The sequence below is a fragment of the Olea europaea genome, chromosome 5, assembly GCF_002742605.1.
Source record: "Olea europaea var. sylvestris chromosome 5, O_europaea_v1, whole genome shotgun sequence".
NCBI lineage: Eukaryota > Viridiplantae > Streptophyta > Magnoliopsida > Lamiales > Oleaceae > Olea > Olea europaea.
In genome coordinates this window covers 10,506,530-10,528,110 of record NC_036241.1, presented here as the reverse complement: position 1 = coordinate 10,528,110, position 21,581 = coordinate 10,506,530, and the positions used below count along the sequence as shown (strand labels likewise).

Here is a 21,581-nt window from a genome sequence, read left to right as displayed (position 1 = left end):
ATGTAATAGAAAGTATTTGGGGTTGTTTAGAACTCAAAAAGCTATTTAAATTATGAAACAAAATTTCCTCAGATAACACCGATGCTCAAGCACCAGGCTAGCGCTAGGCTATCATTATCTTCTCCACTCTGGGCACTTGAGTATCAGTTTGGCGACAGACTTGCATAATTATGACAACTCTTTTTCATTGTTCTATACTAGAAACTAAAGACTTCTAATTGACTCACACAACCTCCCAAATAACTCTCTGCCTTTTATAATTATAATTTTGCCTTAAGAATAGCCAATTACAATAAAACCTAACAAATTGTATTTTCAACCCTTTTGACTAGCTTAATTTGTCATGTTCTTTCTGGCTAGAGGTACACTATTCATTCTTATTTATTTTAAAGAAAAAGTTTTGAATGATAGTTTTGTTCGAACTGTCAACGATGCAATAAATTAAATTGCTGGCCGAAGGGTATGAAAAACATAAACCACATTATCGGTACTGTCCTTGTTAGAAATTATCATCAATGGATTAAGCTATTTCCATCATAAAGGTGCAAAAGAATTTAGTGAAGGAAAATTTTCATCAAAAATTATGAAATCATAAATAATTCGTTTAAAATAAATTTTAATTGGACTTGAAGTTCTCACCTTATAAGGCAAGACTTCATAGATGTTGGTCAGTCACAACCACTAAAAAAAAAAAAAATTCTAAAAAAAATGAAAATAATAAGACTTATTCATCTTAGCATGAAAATGCGACGTTGGTGACACCGGAGTCAAATTATCCAAAAATTCACAACCAAAAAAATTAAATTAAATAAAATGTAGAGATATATTTTCTAGTTAGTAAGGTCGTTACATAGATTCTTAGAAATTTAGGGTTTTTAACAAAATGTATCTAGGTTCACATGAAGATATGAAATTGACTTAATTAAGAAGGTGTTTGGTAGGGACTAAAATTAAATTTTTTAGTAAATTGTGATAGAAGTTTTTGAAATCTGTGGTTGAAAAGTTGTGGGACACATGAAAGATGTGGTTAATATTGATTGTTTGATTTTGACTAAGATTAAAAATCTGATTTTAATCCGTACGAAACGGGCTATAAATAGAATCGACTTGAACTTGAGAAAGGTAAACTAAACACGTTAGGAGAATATGACCAAGTGCACATAATTAATTGTTATAAAAATTGGTGATTGAGATTAATGGGATAGTTATGGTAAACTCGTGAATCATAGTACTTAAACTATCATATAAAAAACTCACTTTTATTGTTTTCGTAGAATTATAATAAAATATCAGGAAGATAAGATAAACACCTTCTATTAGTCATCAATCGAATTGAAGTTATCAATAATTTAACCAACAATTAAATAGCAGTACTTGTGGAAATGATAATTCGAACTCCTAAGTCCATTTTATTACTTGTTACAATCTTTACACTTACTGATATAAAATCGACATGAGTAGCCTGGTTGAATCTCAAAAATCAAAAGTTTAAAATTATCAAAGACACAAAACTGGACACTATGGGATACAAAACTGGTATGATCAAAAAATTCAAAACTACTACACCACAGCTAATTTTCTGATTATATAGGTACTGAAAAATTCCTCTTCCTTGTCACGTACTACCACTAGGGTAAACGCAACCACCGTAACCTACAACAAAAGGAAAAACTATATCAATAAGCAATAATAAATCATCGAAGCAAATTCCTTTTCGAAGAAAACAGGAAGAGATGTTCATAAACACTTCAAGAAATTTGAGTTTTTGCTATGAATTATTTGCGATGGTCGACACGGAGAAGTCATATATAAGTGTTTTATGAAGGCACCTATACTGTGGTAATTATACTATATCCATGTTTGGTAGGGATTAAAATCAGTATTTTAATTAAGTCAAAGTCAACAATTAATTTTAAGCACATATTTTATAGGATCCACGGCTTTTCAATTACACATTTTATCAACTTTTATCGAAATTTTGCAAAAAATCTTTTTCTAATCCCTACACAAGAAAGGCTACGTCTTTTACCACCTAATATCTATTATGAAAGACATAACCATCATACTTAAATTTTTTAGGACGGCATTGGCTCGCCATAATTTTTTTTTTTCCGTCTGTTAGGGCAGAAAAGAAATGGAGAAAACAGCGAGAAAATGGAGATTCTTGTAATTATAACCAATTGTGCTACACGTATGTACACGCCCCTCGCACAAGGGGCTCACGCTTTTTTTATTGGGTGTGGGCCCCTCCCTCATGTGAGGGGCGTGTGAGACTGATGTACAAATAACAAAATTCAATTATAACTGCAATAGTTCTCATGGAGTCTTGAGGTTTTTCTTGAAAAGTCAATTTTGTAATGAAGAGTAGCCTAAAATCTTATATGTTGATTATTATTATTTTCATATTTAATCAATGCGGGATTTTTCCCTTAACGATTTGTTCATGATATCATGATGAAAAAAAAGCATTAATTCATTATGCTTTCGTTAATAAGCACTCACTTGGATTAACAGCAGTGATAGTTGCAGTCTGAAAGTAGTCGCAGTCCCACGGATTGCCACCAACAAATTGATAATGTAGATTCATCACATAAGCAGCATGCGATGCTATAGTATTTGGTTGGAAACAATCACCCCCGGGCTTAATCGGGCTGCAATCAATCCCCTGGTTACAGAAAAAAGTTAATAACTTCCTCTAATTGAGCATCAGAGATGCCGGCTGGTTTTGGTACACACCAAAGTCCCGCTGATCTTGGCGCTGGTGCAGGACGTGCAAGAACCGATGGTGAAAGTGGAATTGGATTCTAGGCATAATAACCAAGAAAAATGTAAGTTTTTATACGTCAAACCTAAGATACAGAAGTGAAAAAAAATGAATAATGTTACTCGTACATAATGAAGTTATATAATAGTTTACATTCAGATGGGGTGTTAAAAAGAGAGTGAAGAAGGGTTTTATTTATTTATTTTTGGTTAAAGAAATTCTGACCCAAATCATATCTCATCACATCATCTGTACGTAAACCATTATGCACATGTAACATTTTTTAAGTTTCCATGCTTCTTAACATCAAAGTGTGGCTAAAGGGAAGTATAATAGATAAATGAATAAGGAATGAATTTCCTCACCTGTGAGCTCTTGAAGGGACCAGCATCATAAAGTGGGGAACCATCACTGTTAAAAAGCCCGAAAGATTGATCTGCGATTGAGCTTGGCCCCATTGGTTCGTCCTCATCGTAGAGTTCATAGATATAGGTATCAACAGACTTTCCAGGCATAAGTAGGGTGCCAACATTTGACCTCAGGTGGTTTATCAAGTTTCCAACATAGGCTTTTGCATTCTCCAAGCTCGGCCCAACTTCATCGCTGCTGTGCTCGTAAGGCCACCCCGTCTGAGCAACGACGATTTCCATTTCCTTATATCCCATTGCATTCAAGGCAGAACGTACAGCATCAACTTCCACGTCGAACATATTCATATAAGTCATGTTACTTTTCGAGTCAAGTTGCCCGGAATTAGGCTGGAACAAGCAGAATGCCAACGTTTCAGGCGAACGATTGTTTTCGTAATAATAGAAAGGGAATGCATTGATCATAAAAGGCGAACCATGTGCACTCTGGAATTTGAGCAAGTCTTTTAGTGCGTCAAGAAAACTAACGTGGAAGGCCCCCGATGAGGGTGGCGAAAATTGACCTAACACCGCCATCGAATGTACGGTTGTGACCTTAATTTTCTTACTGAGTGAAGCTGAGAATCACATTATAAATCTTTCAGGATTAATCACAAGATAATTATAAGTATAAAAGCATTTTATAGTCTATTTGAGCCCCATTTTTTGCTAAGAATACGTTTTGGAATAATGGATTGATAGAGAATGCATAGCTAAAAAATAAGGAAAAGTTTTAGGTTTGTAAATCAAGAATGCGTGATTGAAAAGAAGAGAGGGAAACTTGTATTTTGGAAATAACGGGTAGCCATCGACTCGAGTAAAATGTGGCAGACGAGTAAGAAATTACCTGTATCAAGTGCATTCTGGATATTCTGCATGGCAGGCAAGAGTGCAGAAATGACATTTCGGTTTTCCGAAGTCAAGACCTCGTTGCCAACAGAAATTATTATGATCTTACAAGCCGGATAATATGGCAACACTTTGGAGTTCATCCATTGACTCGCAGCATCGGGGCCGGATGCTACCCAACAAATTTCTGTATTGTCGAGTCCCATCACGACTTCAATGTCAGAGTTTTCGAGCGCTTTTACCATCGATTCATCAACGGAACCTAACAACCTGACCTTGGCGATGGTTGTAGACTTCAAAAGGTTCACTGTATCCGCTGGCTGAGGAAGCTCGCTATCTCGTTCCCCATAATTCACTCCAATAAATGATTGCGCGTCTACAAAATAGGGAAACGAAATGGAAATTTTAGTGATAAGTTCTGTAGGAACTAGACGATCCTATTTGGTCAAATACCTAGTGACAAACTCCTATATTCCTTTCACTATACGGTATTTCTGAATAAGTTCCTAGATGACGAGCCTAAAGGTTTTCTTATTGATGACAGTGACAATATCGATTGTGACCTTGAATCAGACAATTTCAATGGAATTTAATAGCTATATATAGAGGAAAAGGGAGAAATCAAACAGAAAAATGAAAATTTACAAAATTAATGAACTTACTTGCAGAGTAAAAAGTTTGTAGTAAAAGTAAAACTAGGAATGTTAGAGAATATTTTTGCATATTTGCAGCCACGTCTACGGTTATATATATTTACTTGAAGAAAAAATGGAGAATGAAAATAACTTTTTCCTGTCAAAATTGCAATCTTAAAACATAAGAATAAAATATCAGTTATAACATAATGCCTAGAACATAGGAAAATGTCTGAACAATGGAAATAGTGAAAAGAGCATCAGAAAATGAAGGAACCAATAATTGAATGAGTCTTCCAAGCTTTTAAGTGGACAGTAATGGCTGCCATTTATGCTCCAATTCCCATTAATTTGGCCGGAGACTAAGGATGATAAAGTTGCGGGTACTTGAAAAGAGGCCCAAAACAACCTAGTTACCAGGCTCAGCAGGCACTTATCTAAGTTGTTAAACATAGATATTTGGGATTAATTTTGTGGAATTATTTCTTAATCTTGTGTAAATAGTGTTTGTTTAGGTAAAAATCGATGTTAGACAAGCTTATGGGAAAAATGAATAAAAATCGAACAAAAGGTACTTTTTTGGTTCATTATTCTGAGATTGGTGATCATTGTGGTACAATTTAGAAGATGAAGGGTCTTTATTACAATTACAAGGAACATAAGCTAGAAACGAAGTTGAATTCGAGGACTGAACTATAAATAGATAGAAAATACATTGTGCTAGGCGATCACATGGCAAAAAATCATTGAAATAGCAAGGAAGAATTTTGTAGAAGCAGACGCTAAGAGACAGTTTGGATAGCGCTTCAAGTTTGACTTCGTTTTCTATTTTCTATTTTGAGGGTCCGCTTAAAATGAGTACCCATTTTTTTTTAAAATTATTTCTCAAAATAGAAAATTAGAAAACACGTTTGATTTCAATTTTGAAAAATTATTTTATGACATTTTATTCCATGAAATTTGAATATTAAATAAAGATATAAAAATTATATGTTAAGTTATTATCAAATAATGGGGTTAATTTCACAAACGGTCATTGAACTTACATGAAAAATACAAAATGGTCATTGAAGTTTAAAACTTGTAGAAACTGTCACTGAAGTTTACAGCGCTTTCAAAAACGGTCACTGAAATTTACAAACTTGCAGAAACTGGTACCTAGATTTTTCAAAATTTTGGATGAGGTTTGCGGCAAATTTCGGCAACTTTTGACCACCAAAACCGTCAAATTTGGATACCGTTCGAAAACCTACAATGCCCTCTTCAATTACCACCCAAAATCTCCCCATAACTCCAAAGGATTTGACCAAAATAAGCTTACAAATTCAGCTCCCTAAAATCTGAAAATTTGCTCAATTTTTTGAGCTAGATTTGCGACATTTTTCGGCAACTTTTAACCACCAAGACCGTCGGATTTGGATACCATTGGAAAGCCCACAATGTTCTCTTCAATTATCACCCAAAATCTCCCCATAACTTCAAAAGATTTGGATAAAATAAGCCCACAAATTCAGCTCCCCGAAATCTGAAAAATCTGACCAGATTTTTCAAATTTTTGGGCGAGATTTGTGGAAATTTTCAGTCAACCTCCTACTACCAAGACCGTCAAACTTGGATATTGTTGGAAAGCTTACAATGTCCTCTTTAATTATCATCCAAAATCTCCCCATAACTCCAAATGATTCGGCTGGAATAAGTCCACAAAATAAGCTCCCCGAAATCTGAAAATCTACTCAGATTTTTTAGATTATTGGGCGAGATTTGCGATAATTTTTTGACCATCGGATTTTGATACCGTTGGAAAGCCCAAAATGTTTTCTTCAATTACGACTCAAAATCTCTTCGTAACTCCAAAGGATTCGACCGGAATAAGCCTGCAAAGTCAGCTCCCCAATCTGGGCAGATTTTTCAGATTTCGGAGAGCTAAATTTGTGGGCTTATTCTGGTCGAGTCCTTTGGAGTTATGGCGAGATTTTTGAGTGATAATTGAAGAGGACATTGTGGACTTTCCAATGGTATCCAAATTCGTCGGTCTTGGTGGTCGAAAATTGCCGAAAAATTGCCATAAATCTCGCTCAAAAATCTAAAAAATCTGGGCCGATTTTAAATATTTCTGGGAGCTGATTTTGTGGGCTTATTTCGGCCAAATCCTTTGAAGTTATGGAGAGATTTTGTACGGTACTTGTAGAGGACATTGTGTCTCTCCAACGGTATCCAAATCCGACGGTCTTGATGGTCGGAAGTTGCTGGAAAATTGCCTCAAACCTTGTCCAAAAATCTGAAAAATCTGGGTGACTATTTCTACAAGTTCGTAAACTTTAGTGATCGTTTTTGGAAGCACTCTAAACTTCAGTGACCATTTTGTAATTTTCAAATAAGTTCAGTGACCATTTGTGAAATTAACCCACAAATAATGTATACATTTTAATGTTTGTGCAAAAGTAAAATAAAAATAAATAATAAATTGAATTTAAAATATAGGACATAAAAAAATTTAATGCCGTGGCGTGACAATATTTTTATTTGTGTTCATTTAGATATTTTTTAGAATTTTTATGTAAATAATCATTAAGAGTTTGAAGTGTTTTTATTTTTTATTTTTCTAATAATTTTTAGAATTTTATTTTTTAGAATTTTTATTTTATATTTTTTAGAATTTTACTTTTTCTATTTTTCAGAATTTTAGATTTTATTTTTTTTTTTACAATTTTTTAATTTTGTTTTTGAAATTTATCAATTTTGTTTTTTGAATTTTTCGTAATTTTATACTTTTATAAAATTAAAAATTTATTTGATAGAATTTCATATTTTTATTTTCAAAATTTTGTGTAAGTATCATTTGACTTAAACGGTTGTTTTGAGTATTTTCAAAATTTTCACTTAAAACACTTAACTTAAAAATAAATGTTTTGAATTTTATTTTATAAATTTCACCTTGTTTTAAAAATAGCATTTTCAGAAATATTAGACAAACACGTTTTTGTTTTACAAAATCAAAAACTGAAACAGCAAGTGGCCTAAAATTTTTGTACCATGCTATCACATCAATTTGGATTGCATGGTACAATTATGGAGTAAGGATTTGTTTTTTTTTCAGGTATCCTAACTTACACCAAACTAAATACTGAACCTCTAAGACCCATGCCCCTAGAACTTTGGAGGGGATAAATCGCGGGTTATGCCTCAACTGGATCACAGGTTCCCCCATTGACTGTACACTTCTGCGCACAAGAGACCCTCCTCCACAGTGATTACTCCATACCAAGTTTTTGGTCGTAGGTTCCCACCAGAAATCGAACTCTCAATTTGTTTCCTTTTCTTATGTAAAATTCGGAGTAACAATTTTGGCAACAATTTTACTTATTTAGAGCCTCCAATTTTGACATTCTCGATATTATCACGGGAAACAAGGCTAACCTTAAGGGCAAAACAACATCAAGAGATTGAAGATTCATTGCTTCAAGTTTAAAATTCGAAATAAAAAATTGATTTCACGTCTTTTTCCAGCGTTATAAATTTTCAATTTTTTTGTTGTATTTTCGTTATAGAGATGTTGGCTAAACAATCGTGTGCTAGAATGAGGATGAAACCTTTTGTTTTACTATTTTAATTTTAAAAAACCATTTATTTAGTTAATTTGTTGATTGATATCGCCTGATTGTTGAATTATTTGAATACCTGATTGTCATTTATATAATTAGTTGCTTATTTTGTTTTTGAAAGGTTCGAAATAAGTCTAGAATATTGTAATATCAACACTCGGCTCAAGAAACATTAGGATATTGTTTATAACTTGTGCAATCACATTGGTAATCGTGTAGATGAATGCATTTCTTCTATCGGATTGTGAATAGGAATAGGTTTGACTTACCTCAAAAAAGAAATAGTTAGCCAAAATTGAATTATATATTGTCAATAACACATAAATATACTAAATAACATATGAGAGATGAAATGGGGGAACAATACATAATATCATTTGTTACAGCCACATTCAAGTTCGACATCGAATCAGTACATTTCAATTTAAGGCTAATGATAATTTTACTCACAACAATATTACTTGTCGATGATATCATATGCTTGCAAGATTTCATTGAACAAATTTCTGACGTTGTTGTCGACAGATCTATTATTTCATAATTGGATTGGAATTTTTTACTTTGTTTTTTCGGTACTCATCATATCATGATATCTCTTATGTCTTGTGCTCTTTCTAGGTCTTATCTAACAGTTTATCATGATTTTGACAAAATCGAGCATCTACGATTAGAGCTCGAGATCGAAAGAATTTTTTGGGCAACAATAGAAGAGAACAAAAATTAACAAGGGAAAAAGAACGAAAATTAGAAATGTCTCAAAATTAGTTACTAATCGCTCAACTAGTTATAGAGGTTGTCGATGAAGGCGACTTACTAGTTGGGGACTACTTGATCCATATTCCAACACACTCAATCCAGTATCATTTATCCTTCTTTTGGGCAAGCTAACTACCATCTTCAACTAGATAGTATCAACTTATTCCTGAACCATCAAGACCATCATGTTATATGGGAAAGCTCATGAAAATTCATATTAGCATATCTCCCTAATTATATTGATTGACCAATCTCCATGATTTGTGTAGTTGTATAATTAGAGTATGATTTGGTAATTGTATAGTTAGAGCATATTTGTATAATTAGCATTAATTACTTACCTTATGTGCTTGCCTCCTTCACCTATAAAAGGAGGGCTCTTGTTGTACAGTTTTATTTATCACAGAATACAGAAGTTATTCACAATTCTTCCTCTATTCTCTTAGTTTGAACATGGTATCAGAGTCATATTTGGTTCTTGGCCTTTAGTTGGTGTCTTTTTTTGGTTTTACGCATTCTGTCGCTTTGTCACCACTTCTATCCTTCGTTCATCGATTCTTTTGGTATTCCAATACCATAAATCGATCATGTTGATCTAGAGCTTTCATTTGTGCAAAAATCATTCCGATCCACCATCGCCACATCTGTCGCCGCTCGTCGTCATCTTCGGCGACCTTCCAGCCACTTTTTCGGCCAGTTTTTCGTGGTCATTCCATCAGTGCCATCCTTTTGCTCTAACTCAGTTAACATTATCATTTTTTTGTTATGGCTTGTTCAAATGATGTTGCTCGTCCTATAGAGATAGTTTTGAATGGCTCCAACTACAATGTTTGGGCCCAACAAATGTCAGTTTTTCTGATTGGTTGGAGATTATGGCGTTTTGTCACTGGAACAAAACAAAATCCCACGAAAATTGACTAGCAATCCATAGAGGAGTTTGATGAGGCCGTTGATGAATGAGAAAGTACTCACTGTAAGATCCTTTCCTAGTTTATTAATACATTAGTCCTTTCCATTCGGAGCCTGCTCCCTAAGTTTTGGAATGCCAAACTTGCTTGGGATTTTTTGGCAAAACGCTACAACTGTGGTAGTGATGCTGCTCTAGAGTTTCAGTTGGAGACTAAACTTTCCAAAATGCATCAGGAACCTGGACAGTCTATCGCTAAGTTTCATGCTCAAGTTAGTAGCATTTGAGATCAGCTTTCTCAAGCAGACCCCGTTTTTTCTAATGAGAAGTCGATTAAGCTTTTCGCTGAATATCGTGATCATCGTCAGTTCATGTATTTTATGATGCATATCTGAGATGAATTTGAGAATACTCGAGCATCTTTGTTCCATCGATTTCCTCTTCCTACACTTGAGGTTGCCCTTACGGAGATAATTTCTGAGGAAACACGACAACAAACTCATCGGGTTCATTCTATTGATATGGTTTTTGGCTATTGCTCCATCTAGTTCATCTACTTCGGCCACTCCTGCTGCAGTTGTTGCTTCTTCTAAACCACAACATTTTAATGCCCAATGCCACTATTGTAAGGAAGATGGCCATCGTATTTCTGATTGTCCTAAGAAGAAGGCTAAGGATGCTAGGGATGCTCTTAAGCTAATGCATCTTACTCTTCCAAGCTTGTTGCTGCTGTCTCCACCAGCTCCTTGGCTTCTGATTCCTCTTTTGTACCTTCTTTATCGTCACTTTCTACAGTTGACATTGAGGCAATTATCACCCTGGTCTTATCCTGTACTTCTACTTTTTTATTAGTCTCTACAAGTAACTCTACATCTTGGTTTCTTGATTCTGCCTATTGCAATCATATGACCTCTGATTCCTCTTTAGTTACCCATAGGAAGTCTTTAAATCCCGTTCCTTTAATTTATACTGCTGATAGTTCACATATGTCTATTAGTCATTTTGGTTACATTCTATTCCTGCCCTTTCTGTACCCAACACATGTTGTGCCTAACTTGTCTCTAAATTTCCTTTCTGTTGGTCAACTTGTTGAAAGTGATTTTATCTTAATCTTTTCTCACAAAGGGTATGATGTGCAGGATCCGAAGGCGGGCCAGCTAGTTGGGACCGAGCTTAAAGTTGGTCGCCTTTTTGAGCTTACATCTCTGCATTCGCCTAGTTCTTGTTCTCCTTGATCTCTTAGTGTTGCTGTCTCTTTCAGCGTTTGGCATTCTCGTCTCGATCATACATCTTTATCTCGTATTTAGTCTTTAGTTTCTAATAGTTCTTTAGGCTATGTTAAATTTGAACATTTTGATTGTGTGTCTTGTCAACTTGGGAAACATAAAACTTTACCTTTTGATGAAAGTAATTCTTTGTCTTCTGCACCTTTTGATTTGGTTCATTATGATATTTGAGGACCTACTCCTATCTCTACTAAAGGCGGGTTTCGTTACTTTGTTATTTTTGTCGATGATTATTCTCGGTATACATTGATTTATCTTTTGCATGATCTCTCTAGTTTACTTAATGCTTTTCGCGATTTTAAACAGATGATAAAAACTCAGTTTGATCGCACCATTAAAGTCTTTCGGTCTGATAATGCCAAAGAGTATACTTCTGCCTCTTTCCTTGAAGAATTTCAAGAGGCAGGCACTTTGTCCCATCGATCCTGTCCATACACCTCCCAACAAAATGGCCGTGCAGAACGTACACATCGTCACATCTTGACACTGTTCACTCTCAACTTCTCTCTACATCCCTCTGGAATTCTTTTGGGAAGAAGCTGCTCTCACCGCTGTTTACACTATTAATCGAGTTCCAACCCCTACTCTCTCCAATAAGTCTCCATATGAGGTTCTCTATGGAAAGGTTCCTGATTATTCTCTTCTCAAAGTGTTTGGTTGTGCTTGCTTTGTCTTACTTCCACCTCATGAACGTACAAAACTTGAACCTCGTTCTCGTCCCTATTGCTTTTTTGATTATGGGATAGAACACAAGGGTTATCGGTGTGATGACCCCATAGCCAAGCGTCTTCGAGTCTCTCGACATGTTCAGATTTGAGAACACAAAGTGTTCACTAGTATCTTTCTACTTTCATCCGATTGTCTCTCATACTCTTCCATTTTCATTGACCTTGCCATAGACCTCTCTTCAGACTTTTCCTCTAATGCAGGTCATGTCAGCTCATCTGGTGATCACTCCACGCCTATCTCTCACGAAACTGGATCCTCTGATGATCATGTCATTGCATCCACCCCTCCGAGTCCTCTGATTTGGATGTTCGTCGTTCTAGTAGGGCAAGAACACCTCTTACCCATCTTAGTGATTACCATTGTTTTTCTACTCTTGACTCTCTTCACGAGCCTCGCAATTATCGCAATGCTTGTTCTGAACTTGTTTGGCGACAAGCTATGTCTGAAGAACTTGACGCTCTTCACAAAACTCATACTTGGGTTCTGGTTGACTTGCCTCCTGGAAAGACTATAGTTGGAAACAAATTGGTGTAGAAGAGGAAAACGAACTCTGATAGTTCTAAAGTAAGACATAAAGCTCGTTTAGTGGCAAAGGGTTTTACTCAGGAGTTTGGCATTGACTACGAGGAGACATTTGCCCATGTTGCTTATATTACCTTAGTCTGTTCTCTTTTGGCTATTGCCTCTACACGTCGATGGCTTTTATTTCAGATGGATGTCAAGAATGCCTTCTTACATGGTGATTTGGCTGAGGAGGTCTATATGTCTCCTCCAGGGTATCCTCATCATCCTAGTAAGGGGTCTGTTCGTCTCCTGCGTGCATTATATGGGTTTAAGCAAGCTCCCCATGCTTGGTTTGCCAAGTTTAGCTCCACTGTTGTATAGCTTGGGTTTACTTCTAGCCTCTATAATTATGCTCTTTTTACTCGTCACACTGATACTGACATCAATATTCTACTACTTTATGTTGATGATACGATCATTACCGGTGATGTTAATTCTGGTATTCATGAGCTTAAGCAGTTTCTGTGTCAGCATTTTGATATGAAAGACCTTAGTTCTCTTAGCTACTTCTTCGGCTTAGAGGTGTCCCCTACCTCTGATGGCTACTCTTTGACCCAAGCTAAGTATTCTGATCTTCTCACCCTTGCTAGTCTCACAGATTGTAACATAGCTAATAGTCCGCTGGTGCCCAACATCAAACTTCGTCCTACTGATGGGAAGCTCCTTCCTAATGCCACTTGTTACTGACAGTTTGTTGGGAGCTTGATTTATCTCACTGTCATTAGACTAGACATTGCCTATGCAGTGCATCTTGTTGGCTAATTTATGTTAGCTCCTCGTTCCATTCACTATGCAGCTGTTCTTCGTATCTTACGCTATGTAAAGGAAACATTATTTCATGGGCTTCACTTTTCCTCTCACTCATCCTCGACGTTGAAGGTTTACTCTTATGCTGATTGGGCAGGGGACCCTACTGATCATCGATTTACCACTGGTTTTCTTTTTCTACTTGGTGACTCCCTTATCTCTTGACGGAGCAAAAAGTAGACCATTGTTGCTCGCTCTAACACTGAGGCTGCGTATCGAGCCCTTGCTGACACTACTTCTGAACTTCTTTGGCTTCTCCAAGATATGGGTGTTCCTCAGCCCTCTAGCACTCCGTTTTATTGTAATAATCATAGTGCTGTCCAGATTGCTCATAACGATGTATTTCATGAACGCACAAAACACATTGAGATTGACTGTCATTTTGTGCGTCATCATCTTCAAAAAGGGACACTTCGCCTCTTGCCAGTTCCTTCGGCTGATCAGTTGGCTAATATCTTTACAAAGGCTCATCCACCTGGTCGCCATCGTTCTTTGATTTGCAAACTTCAATTGGCATTTTCAATACCACCTTAAGTTTGAGGGGGGATGTCAACATATCTCCCTAATTATATTGATTGACCAATCTCCATGATTTGATCAATCTCCAAGATTTGTGTAATTATATAATTAGAGCATGATTTGTGTAATTAGCATTAATTACTTACCTTATGTGCTTGCCTCTTTCATCTATAAAAGGAGGGCTCTTGTACAGTTTTATTTATCACAGAATACAAAAGTTATTCACAATTCTTCCTCTATTATCTTAGTTTCAACAATTCACATAAGCATATTTGGGGATTTTTCTCTCATTTTCGATAATATGAAGATTGTTGGGATTGTTTTCTCCAAAGTTCAAACATAAGAGATCTGCTATCCATGAAAACGAGGACAAAACCATCCTTCTCTTTCAATGTTATCTCTGCTAGAAGAATGGCTCAAGCATCAAAATGTTGTCTTATTTTCAGTTCTAGATCTTGCTTTGTGTTGGACCTTTTACTTAAAAAACGATTGACTTGGCTAAAGTGAGGCAAGGCTTGTAGCATTTGTTGGAAGATGAAGTCCCTCCTACAGCCTTGATTGAATCTTTACCTATTTTTGCCAAAAAATCTACCATATTGTCATCACTAAATCTGAAGATTTCGATCTATGGCATTATAGACGAGGACACCTTTCAGATTCTAGGTTAAGTTTACTAAGTTTTGATAATGTATCCAAACTTAAAAGTACAAAGAAACCAAGTTCTATCTGTCTTTTAGCCAAAATTGCATTAACTGCCATTCAGTGTTAGTCTATACGCATTAGAAAACTATTTTGAACTTGTTCATTGTGACAAGTGGGGACCTTGTAATGAAATTGCTTTTTCTCACTATTGTTGATGATTTTAGCAGATACTTGGATTTACATGCTCAAACTTAAATCTAAAGCCTTTAGTGCTCTATAAATCTTTTGTACATTGATAGAAACCCAATTTGAAGTAAAAATTATAATTATTAGAAGAGATAATGGTTGAGAGATTGATATGAAAGAATTTTACCCAAAGAAGGGTATCATACATCAAAAGACTTGTGTTGGGACACTACAACAAAATGTCATAGTTGAAAGAAAGCACCAATATATCCTACATGTGGCTAGAGCCCTAAAATTTCAAAGTGGAATTCCAATGAGACATTGGAATGATTGTTTTCTACTGCAGTATTTCTTATAAACAAGAAACCTACTCCTCTTCTCGGCGAACGCCCTTTGAACTTCTGTTTAAAGCCAAACCTTCTTACTTCCATCCTAGAGTTTTCGAATGTCTTGCTTTTGCATCCACTCTCACACATAAGAGACACAAGTTTGATCTAAGAATGAGATAGCGTTTTATTCTAGGTTATCCTTTTGGAATCAAAGGTTAAAAGCTGCTGGACCTTGGATCAAATAAGATTTTCATTTCTAGAAATGATGTTTTTTATGAAAATATTTTTCCTTACAAAGGTCATAACATAGAACCTGAACACACTCTTCCAAGTCCAAGTGATTTAGCTTATTCTCATCCAACAAATGTTGATTTAAACTAACCTCTCAATCAAACTTCTCAGTCTTTGATAGAATCTGCAGAGAATATGGACAAACCATTTGATTCCCCCAAAGCACCTCCATAACTCCTCATCTACCTCACATGTCCACTAGAAGCAGGAGAGCTCCTTCATGCTTGTAGGACTTAGTATGTCTGCAGGCCTCCTCACCATCCCATTCACAAGAGTTGAACAGACGAAAAATTCTGCTACTCTAGGTATTCCTTTTTCTTTTATGTGCTAGCTTATATCATATCACAAATTATCTGACTCACATAAAGCCTTTGTTACTCTTAGCTCTACACACACTGAACCTAACTGTTAAATGTCGTGAATGGATAAATGCCATCCATGCAGACGAAAAAGCTCTAGAGTTAAATGACACTTGGGTTGTGACAGACTAGCCTCTTGGAAAAGTAGCTATATGTAGTAAGTGGGTTTACAAAATTAAGTTTAATGCATATGGGACAGTTGAGAGTTACAAAGTTTAACTACTAGCAAAAGGATATATGCAACTAGAGGGTCTAGATTACCGCAAAACATTTTCACCTGTGCAGAAAATGGTGACTATGAGAATTTTGCTTGTTGTGGCAGCAATCAAAGGCTGGTATTTGCATCAATTTGATATGAACAAATGCTTTTTTACATGGAGATTTATATGAGGAAGTTTATATGGAACTACCATAGGCTATTCTACAAGTGATTAGCCAAAAGTTTGTATAGATTAAAGCAGGCCTCTCGATAATGGTACTCAAAGTTGTCTTCTGTTATCTTTAGCAAGGATTCTATTAATCTAAGTTAGACTGTATTTTGTTCACAAGAACTGTTTTATGGCTATATTAGTGCATGTTGATGATGTTATAGTGGCTGGTAACAATATGGAAATCATTCATTCTTTTAAAAACTCATTTGATGACAAATTCAAAATCAAAGACTTGGGTGCTCTCAAAATATTTTCTTGGCATAGAGGTGTGAGATCTAACAGGGAAAATCATAATTGTCCAAGAAAATATGCATTGGATATCTTGGCTAACTCAGGGTAACTAGGGAAGTACTTATCAAGGTTCCTTTAGATCAAAATGTCACGAATTCTTAAGATCAAGGAGAACTCTTATCAAACCCTTCCATCTATAGAAGAGTCATTGGGAGATTACTTTATTTAACTATCACAAGATCTAATTTGGCCTACTCGGTGCAATTGTTTAGTCAATACATGCGAAGTCCTAGAATACCCCTTTCAAATGATGCTCAAAAGTGCTGAGATACATGCATAAAGGCACCAAGTCAAGGCTGCTATTTCCTTCACATAAGACCAGCAATTTAGGGCCTACAGTGACTCGAATTGGAGGGGTGTGTTTGGACACACAAAAGTCAGTAATAGCATACTGTGTTTTTATTGGTACCTTTTTGGTGTCTTGAAAATCAAAGAAACAAAACACTATTTCTAGATCATTAATAGAAGCTGAACATAAAGCCATGGCCCACATTGTTGCGAATTGTCATAGCTTCGACACTTGCTACATATTCTACATGTCACTCTCAAGCAACCTTTCTATCTTGTGACAATCAAGTCCGCTTTGCATATATGTATTTTCGAAGTTTTCAACAAAAATATTAGTTTCAAAATCATAATTATATAATGTAGATAGCACCGTAACTTAAATCTTATCTAAATCTTTATCGGATAAGACATTTCTAACTTTTTTATATAGATAAAGTTATTTAAAAACTTAAAACAAAAGTCTTTAAAAAAATTAAAAAAGTTAAGAAACTGTAGTCAAATAAAAAATTTTCAAAAAAAGGGAAAAAAATTAAATAAATAAAACCTGCCCGAGCACGCACTTAATTCACACTTACCATCAAAATAGAGCATTTGCCCATGTCTTGCACATAGGCACACTTTTTAGAACCTTAAAAAACAAAGAAGGCAATGGGGCTAATATCCCCTTTTTCTTCACTTCATTTTCTCTCTCTGACGTGCCTAAAAAAGACGTAGTTCTTACCAAAAAATAAATAAATATATAAGAAATAAAAAGTCGTAGAAAACATTTTTTTATCAATTGCATCACTCTTCGTAGCATACAAGAACAATTATCAATCCATTGAAGTGTCAATCCTCACAAAAAAACACTCTTCTTTTTACTTTTATATAAATTGTTCAAATCAAAACTCCAAATTTCAAAAACGAGTTGATTTTAAGATTCAGCACTTGAAGAATAAACATTCAATTCAAGACCAAGCTCAAGTAAAATCAAGTAAAAAATTAAAAAGAGTAAGTAAAGTGATGACCATCCAAGTAATACCTTATCTTACTCCAACGTCCACACAATTGAAAGAAATCGTGTCAACACATTCAGATAAACAGGGAGAGGGGCGGAGACAAACATCAAAGATACAACACAGATTGCAAAACTTCTATATTAGCTAAACTGGTGTGCAAATACAATTTTGAAAAATTCAAACTTCACAAACATCTATAAGTGGTAAATTTGAAGGATTCGAGCATTTCAACCAAATTTTGAACTCTTGACACATAAATTATTCAAGTGATAACAAAGATTTTACGTTAAAGACACTCCTTCAAGAATAAATTACAGACAAAAGATGCGGAAGACAACAGTTCTATATGAGAGAATCAAAATGGCACCACAACAAACCTCAATAAATTGAAAAATTAAAAATGAAAATGAAAAGCCACCCCTCAATCATTTTAAAAGGGAAAAGAAACAGAAGCAAGAAACCAGATAAAAATAAATGTGAAAATTTCAAAATTCCCTTTTCCAGTTATCCTCCAGAGTGGGAGACGGGCGTAGTTACAAAATGGCCATCCTTGTATGCATGCACGTATTGCTGCGGTAAAGAATGCTCCACCTGCCAAAAAAAATAAAATTCATGTACTTAAAATGACCCTAACAAGAAAAAATTTAGGCTTTATTGTAGAATAAGAAGCGTCAGCAAAAATGGGACTGAAACATACCCAGTCGCTATCAGGCCCAGAGCCAGGTACCAACACGTTGATTTCACTTGACTTAGCTGTGGTTACAGAAGCCTCCAAAGAATCTTTACTCAGGTACAATTGGCAACCTGCTGTATTGTCCACCGATATGGTAGGAGCCGAGCCCTGAAAAGGCCAACGTGCCAAAAAAGAAAAGAATATTTGACTATAACTGAAATTTATTTATATTTTTAGCATTCGCCTTGGGTTTCGGCATACAAACCTTCAAGCCAGGGTGTCTCTTAATTGCATCGCACAATGTATCATTTGATAATCTCCCAAAATCATCCAACTTAAGTTCATAAAAATTTCAAAAGAAGGAATTCCAAAGACGTATATGCCTAGATAGATCTCAACAACACGTCCAATAAGAACCTAAGAGTGCATTTGATTTGTCATTTTAAGGCCATATTCAGTTTTCAATTTTCGAAAACACTCAAAACATATTTGATATGATATTTTCAAAAAACTCAAAACAATTTTTTGACGTTTTGAGTGTTTTCATAAACACTCAAAAAACTCAAAACAAGGAAAATAAGCTTAAAAATTTTTCAAATTAAAATAATTAATAAAATCACACAAAACTTATCCAAATACAAATACTCCTCTCCCTCTCTCTCTTCCCGTGCTCCTTCAAAATATCATAAAATTATTTCTAAAGTTTTTAAATCAAACGCGTTTTCTAATTTTTTTTTTTTTTTTTGCTTTGAGAAACAGTCTTTTTTTTTTCAGAATGAAAAACAACTTTTTCTGTAACCTTAAAATAATCCCTCAAAACAGAAAATAAAAAATGAATTCAAAACCAAAAATAGAAACGCAAACCAAACGCACCCTAAACAATGATACTTCTGCCAGTTGATTTATGACTCTCAACATTCGGCGCATATAACTCTCCCACAATCACCTCAAATTGGTCAAAATATGCGGAATTTCTTACTTTTTGTGGAGGGTTAGATCGAGTTGTTCCTAGCTAATTTCTTTAGTTTAAGTTAAATTATAACTGAGATGTAATAGAATGTCTCCCATTGGCCCCACCACAGAGAGGCTAGGGTTACTGCTTCCCTTCCCATAACATGACGGGGGTAAAGGAGAAAGACACGAGAGAGGCACCATGTGACTAACGAGAAAAACTACCTGGCATTGCACCTCAACGCCGCTGCAATTGACAACCTCACAAGCTGCCACAACATCCTGGTCAGAAATTTAAAAAACAAAAACACATGAGCAGACATGATATATGGAACTCATAATTCAAAAAAACTGCACTGCCTCGAAATAACAATTTGGTCACTGACCGTAAATACAACCCCCATCTTGGTGCACTTGTCTACAGTAATGTTGTTCACCTTACCTGCACAATATTAAGAGCCTGTTTGAGCCCTATTTTTGGCTAAGAATGCATTTAGGAATAATAGATTGATGGAGAATGAGTGGTTAAAAAATAAGGAAAAGTTTTGGGTTTGCGAGTAATATTATTTTATTGAAGAAAATGTGGTTGAAAAGAAGAGACAAATGTATTTTGGAAATAATGGGGATTAAAAAAGGGCCAAGTGGATGTTAAGAATGCCTAAATGCATGTAATTGCAACCTGACTCCACACAGGTTACTGATTGGAGGCTGACTTTAAATTTGAAGAGAAGAACCTAAAATAGAAAATGTAGATATACCTTGGATCTGTAGAACAGAATCTTTGCAACCAAAAACATACACGGACTGTTTTGCATCACAATCATCAATTACTAAATTCTTCTTTCCAATTTGATTCTCGACCACCCATCTGCAACCAATATAATGCTAAATTATGGATCTCAAACCTAACATCATGTACCTATCTGGAAGGATCACTTCTACTCACTTACGACCCATTTGAAGCTCCAATTTTGGGGGCCCTGTCTTTGAAAAAGACGGTGAGCTAGTGCGACCTTCTTTCTCACCAGCACTAACAAAGCCAGTCTTGTCCACACGGTTTTTCACCTTCATATCATCAGTGACTTTCCTCAATCCTAGAAAGGAAAATAAGAAATAATTATAACAAAAACCCTATATAATCTGGGATAGCTTGAAGGGGCAATCGGAACAAAACAATTACCAGAAGTTACTGACTGTCCAGAATTAATTTCGTGAAAAACAGCAGCCATCCCTTCTTTCGGGCGCGATGATGAAGGCTGATGAGTTTCAGAATAGAATAGCTTAGCAGGTGGAGGGGGAGGTGCAGGACCACCTGGCTTAGAAACTTTCGGTGGAGCTGATGCTGTTGTTTTTCCAGTGGCACTCCATATAGGGCCCAATGGATAGTGACTCTTTACATAATCCCTCAATCCTGGTACATAAAGCTCCTTTAAAGCCTTTGCCCACTCAACATGATTAGCATCTTTGTTTCTGTACTCCACAAGAATCTAGATAAATAAGGAAGATAAAATTTTAGAACCTAAAAACTGAAATTATTCCAAAAAATAAATATGGTAGTACTAAAATAAAAAATGGAAAACATGGAAATTCAGAGTCATCAAAGGGCTGTCTATATTTTCAATAGGGACATATGACTTAAAATGCATCATAAATTAGGAAAGTACATGCAATTGCAATTGCGCATGTTTGGGGTGTGGGGCTGGCTGGAGGCCATTGATATCAAGGCAATGACAGATTAAATGCACCATTACCCTAGGTTGGACCGCCATTTACTGGACCTAATAGCTTGATTATAAATAAAACCATGATCAGCATGAGAAGCAAATCATTTTTCAGTACGAAACATGAATTAGTACTTATTGAAGCCCAATTACAACTGTCAACAATACAAGGAATCTTCTCATATCAAGAAAACTTAAAGAAAGTCGAGAACATAACGTATCTTTCTAACTGCAAAAAAAGAAGAAAAATGTATGTCTTAAATCCACGATTACGCTAAAACTTAGCTCCTGTGAAGCAAGGATATGCTTCCTAAGTGTAGTGTCGGTGTTCACATGTTCAATCACCACACTCTTTTTTTTCTTTTTCTTTTTCTTTTTTTTTTTAATTTACACCCCCTGGCCCATGTCCTGCATTGTTTTATTTTATTTTTCTCAATTTTTGACAGGTGAGGAACATCAAGGACACAGCAACCTCCATTTTGAAAATTTTGGAAGATGAAACTAAAAAACTCTTTAAATAGAAATTTTTGCGTAAAAAAGTCACAAAAATGTGAAGGGGGAAAAAAAAAAAAAAAAAAAAGTCGTACAAACTTCAT

General features: G+C 35.4%; 1 protein-coding gene and 1 pseudogene across 1 annotated transcript in view; both read right to left on the bottom strand.

Moving 5' to 3' along the window:
• Positions 1 to 1,615: 1,615 nt before the first annotated feature.
• Positions 1,616 to 9,152, bottom strand: LOC111394225 (annotated as a pseudogene).
• Positions 9,153 to 17,835: 8,683 nt separating this feature from the next.
• Positions 17,836 to 21,581, bottom strand: part of LOC111394604 (cyclase-associated protein 1-like) — a 9,605-nt gene continuing 5,859 nt past the window's right edge. The window contains exons 4-10 of the mRNA XM_023020504.1: positions 20,445 to 20,751; positions 20,211 to 20,358; positions 20,023 to 20,132; positions 19,651 to 19,706; positions 19,490 to 19,546; positions 18,338 to 18,481; positions 17,836 to 18,231 (exon numbers count right to left, since the gene is read on the bottom strand). Coding sequence (XP_022876272.1) covers positions 18,145 to 18,231; positions 18,338 to 18,481; positions 19,490 to 19,546; positions 19,651 to 19,706; positions 20,023 to 20,132; positions 20,211 to 20,358; positions 20,445 to 20,751 — 909 coding nt within the window. The 3' untranslated portion in view covers positions 17,836 to 18,144. The remainder of the gene's footprint in view (positions 18,232 to 18,337; positions 18,482 to 19,489; positions 19,547 to 19,650; positions 19,707 to 20,022; positions 20,133 to 20,210; positions 20,359 to 20,444; positions 20,752 to 21,581) is intronic.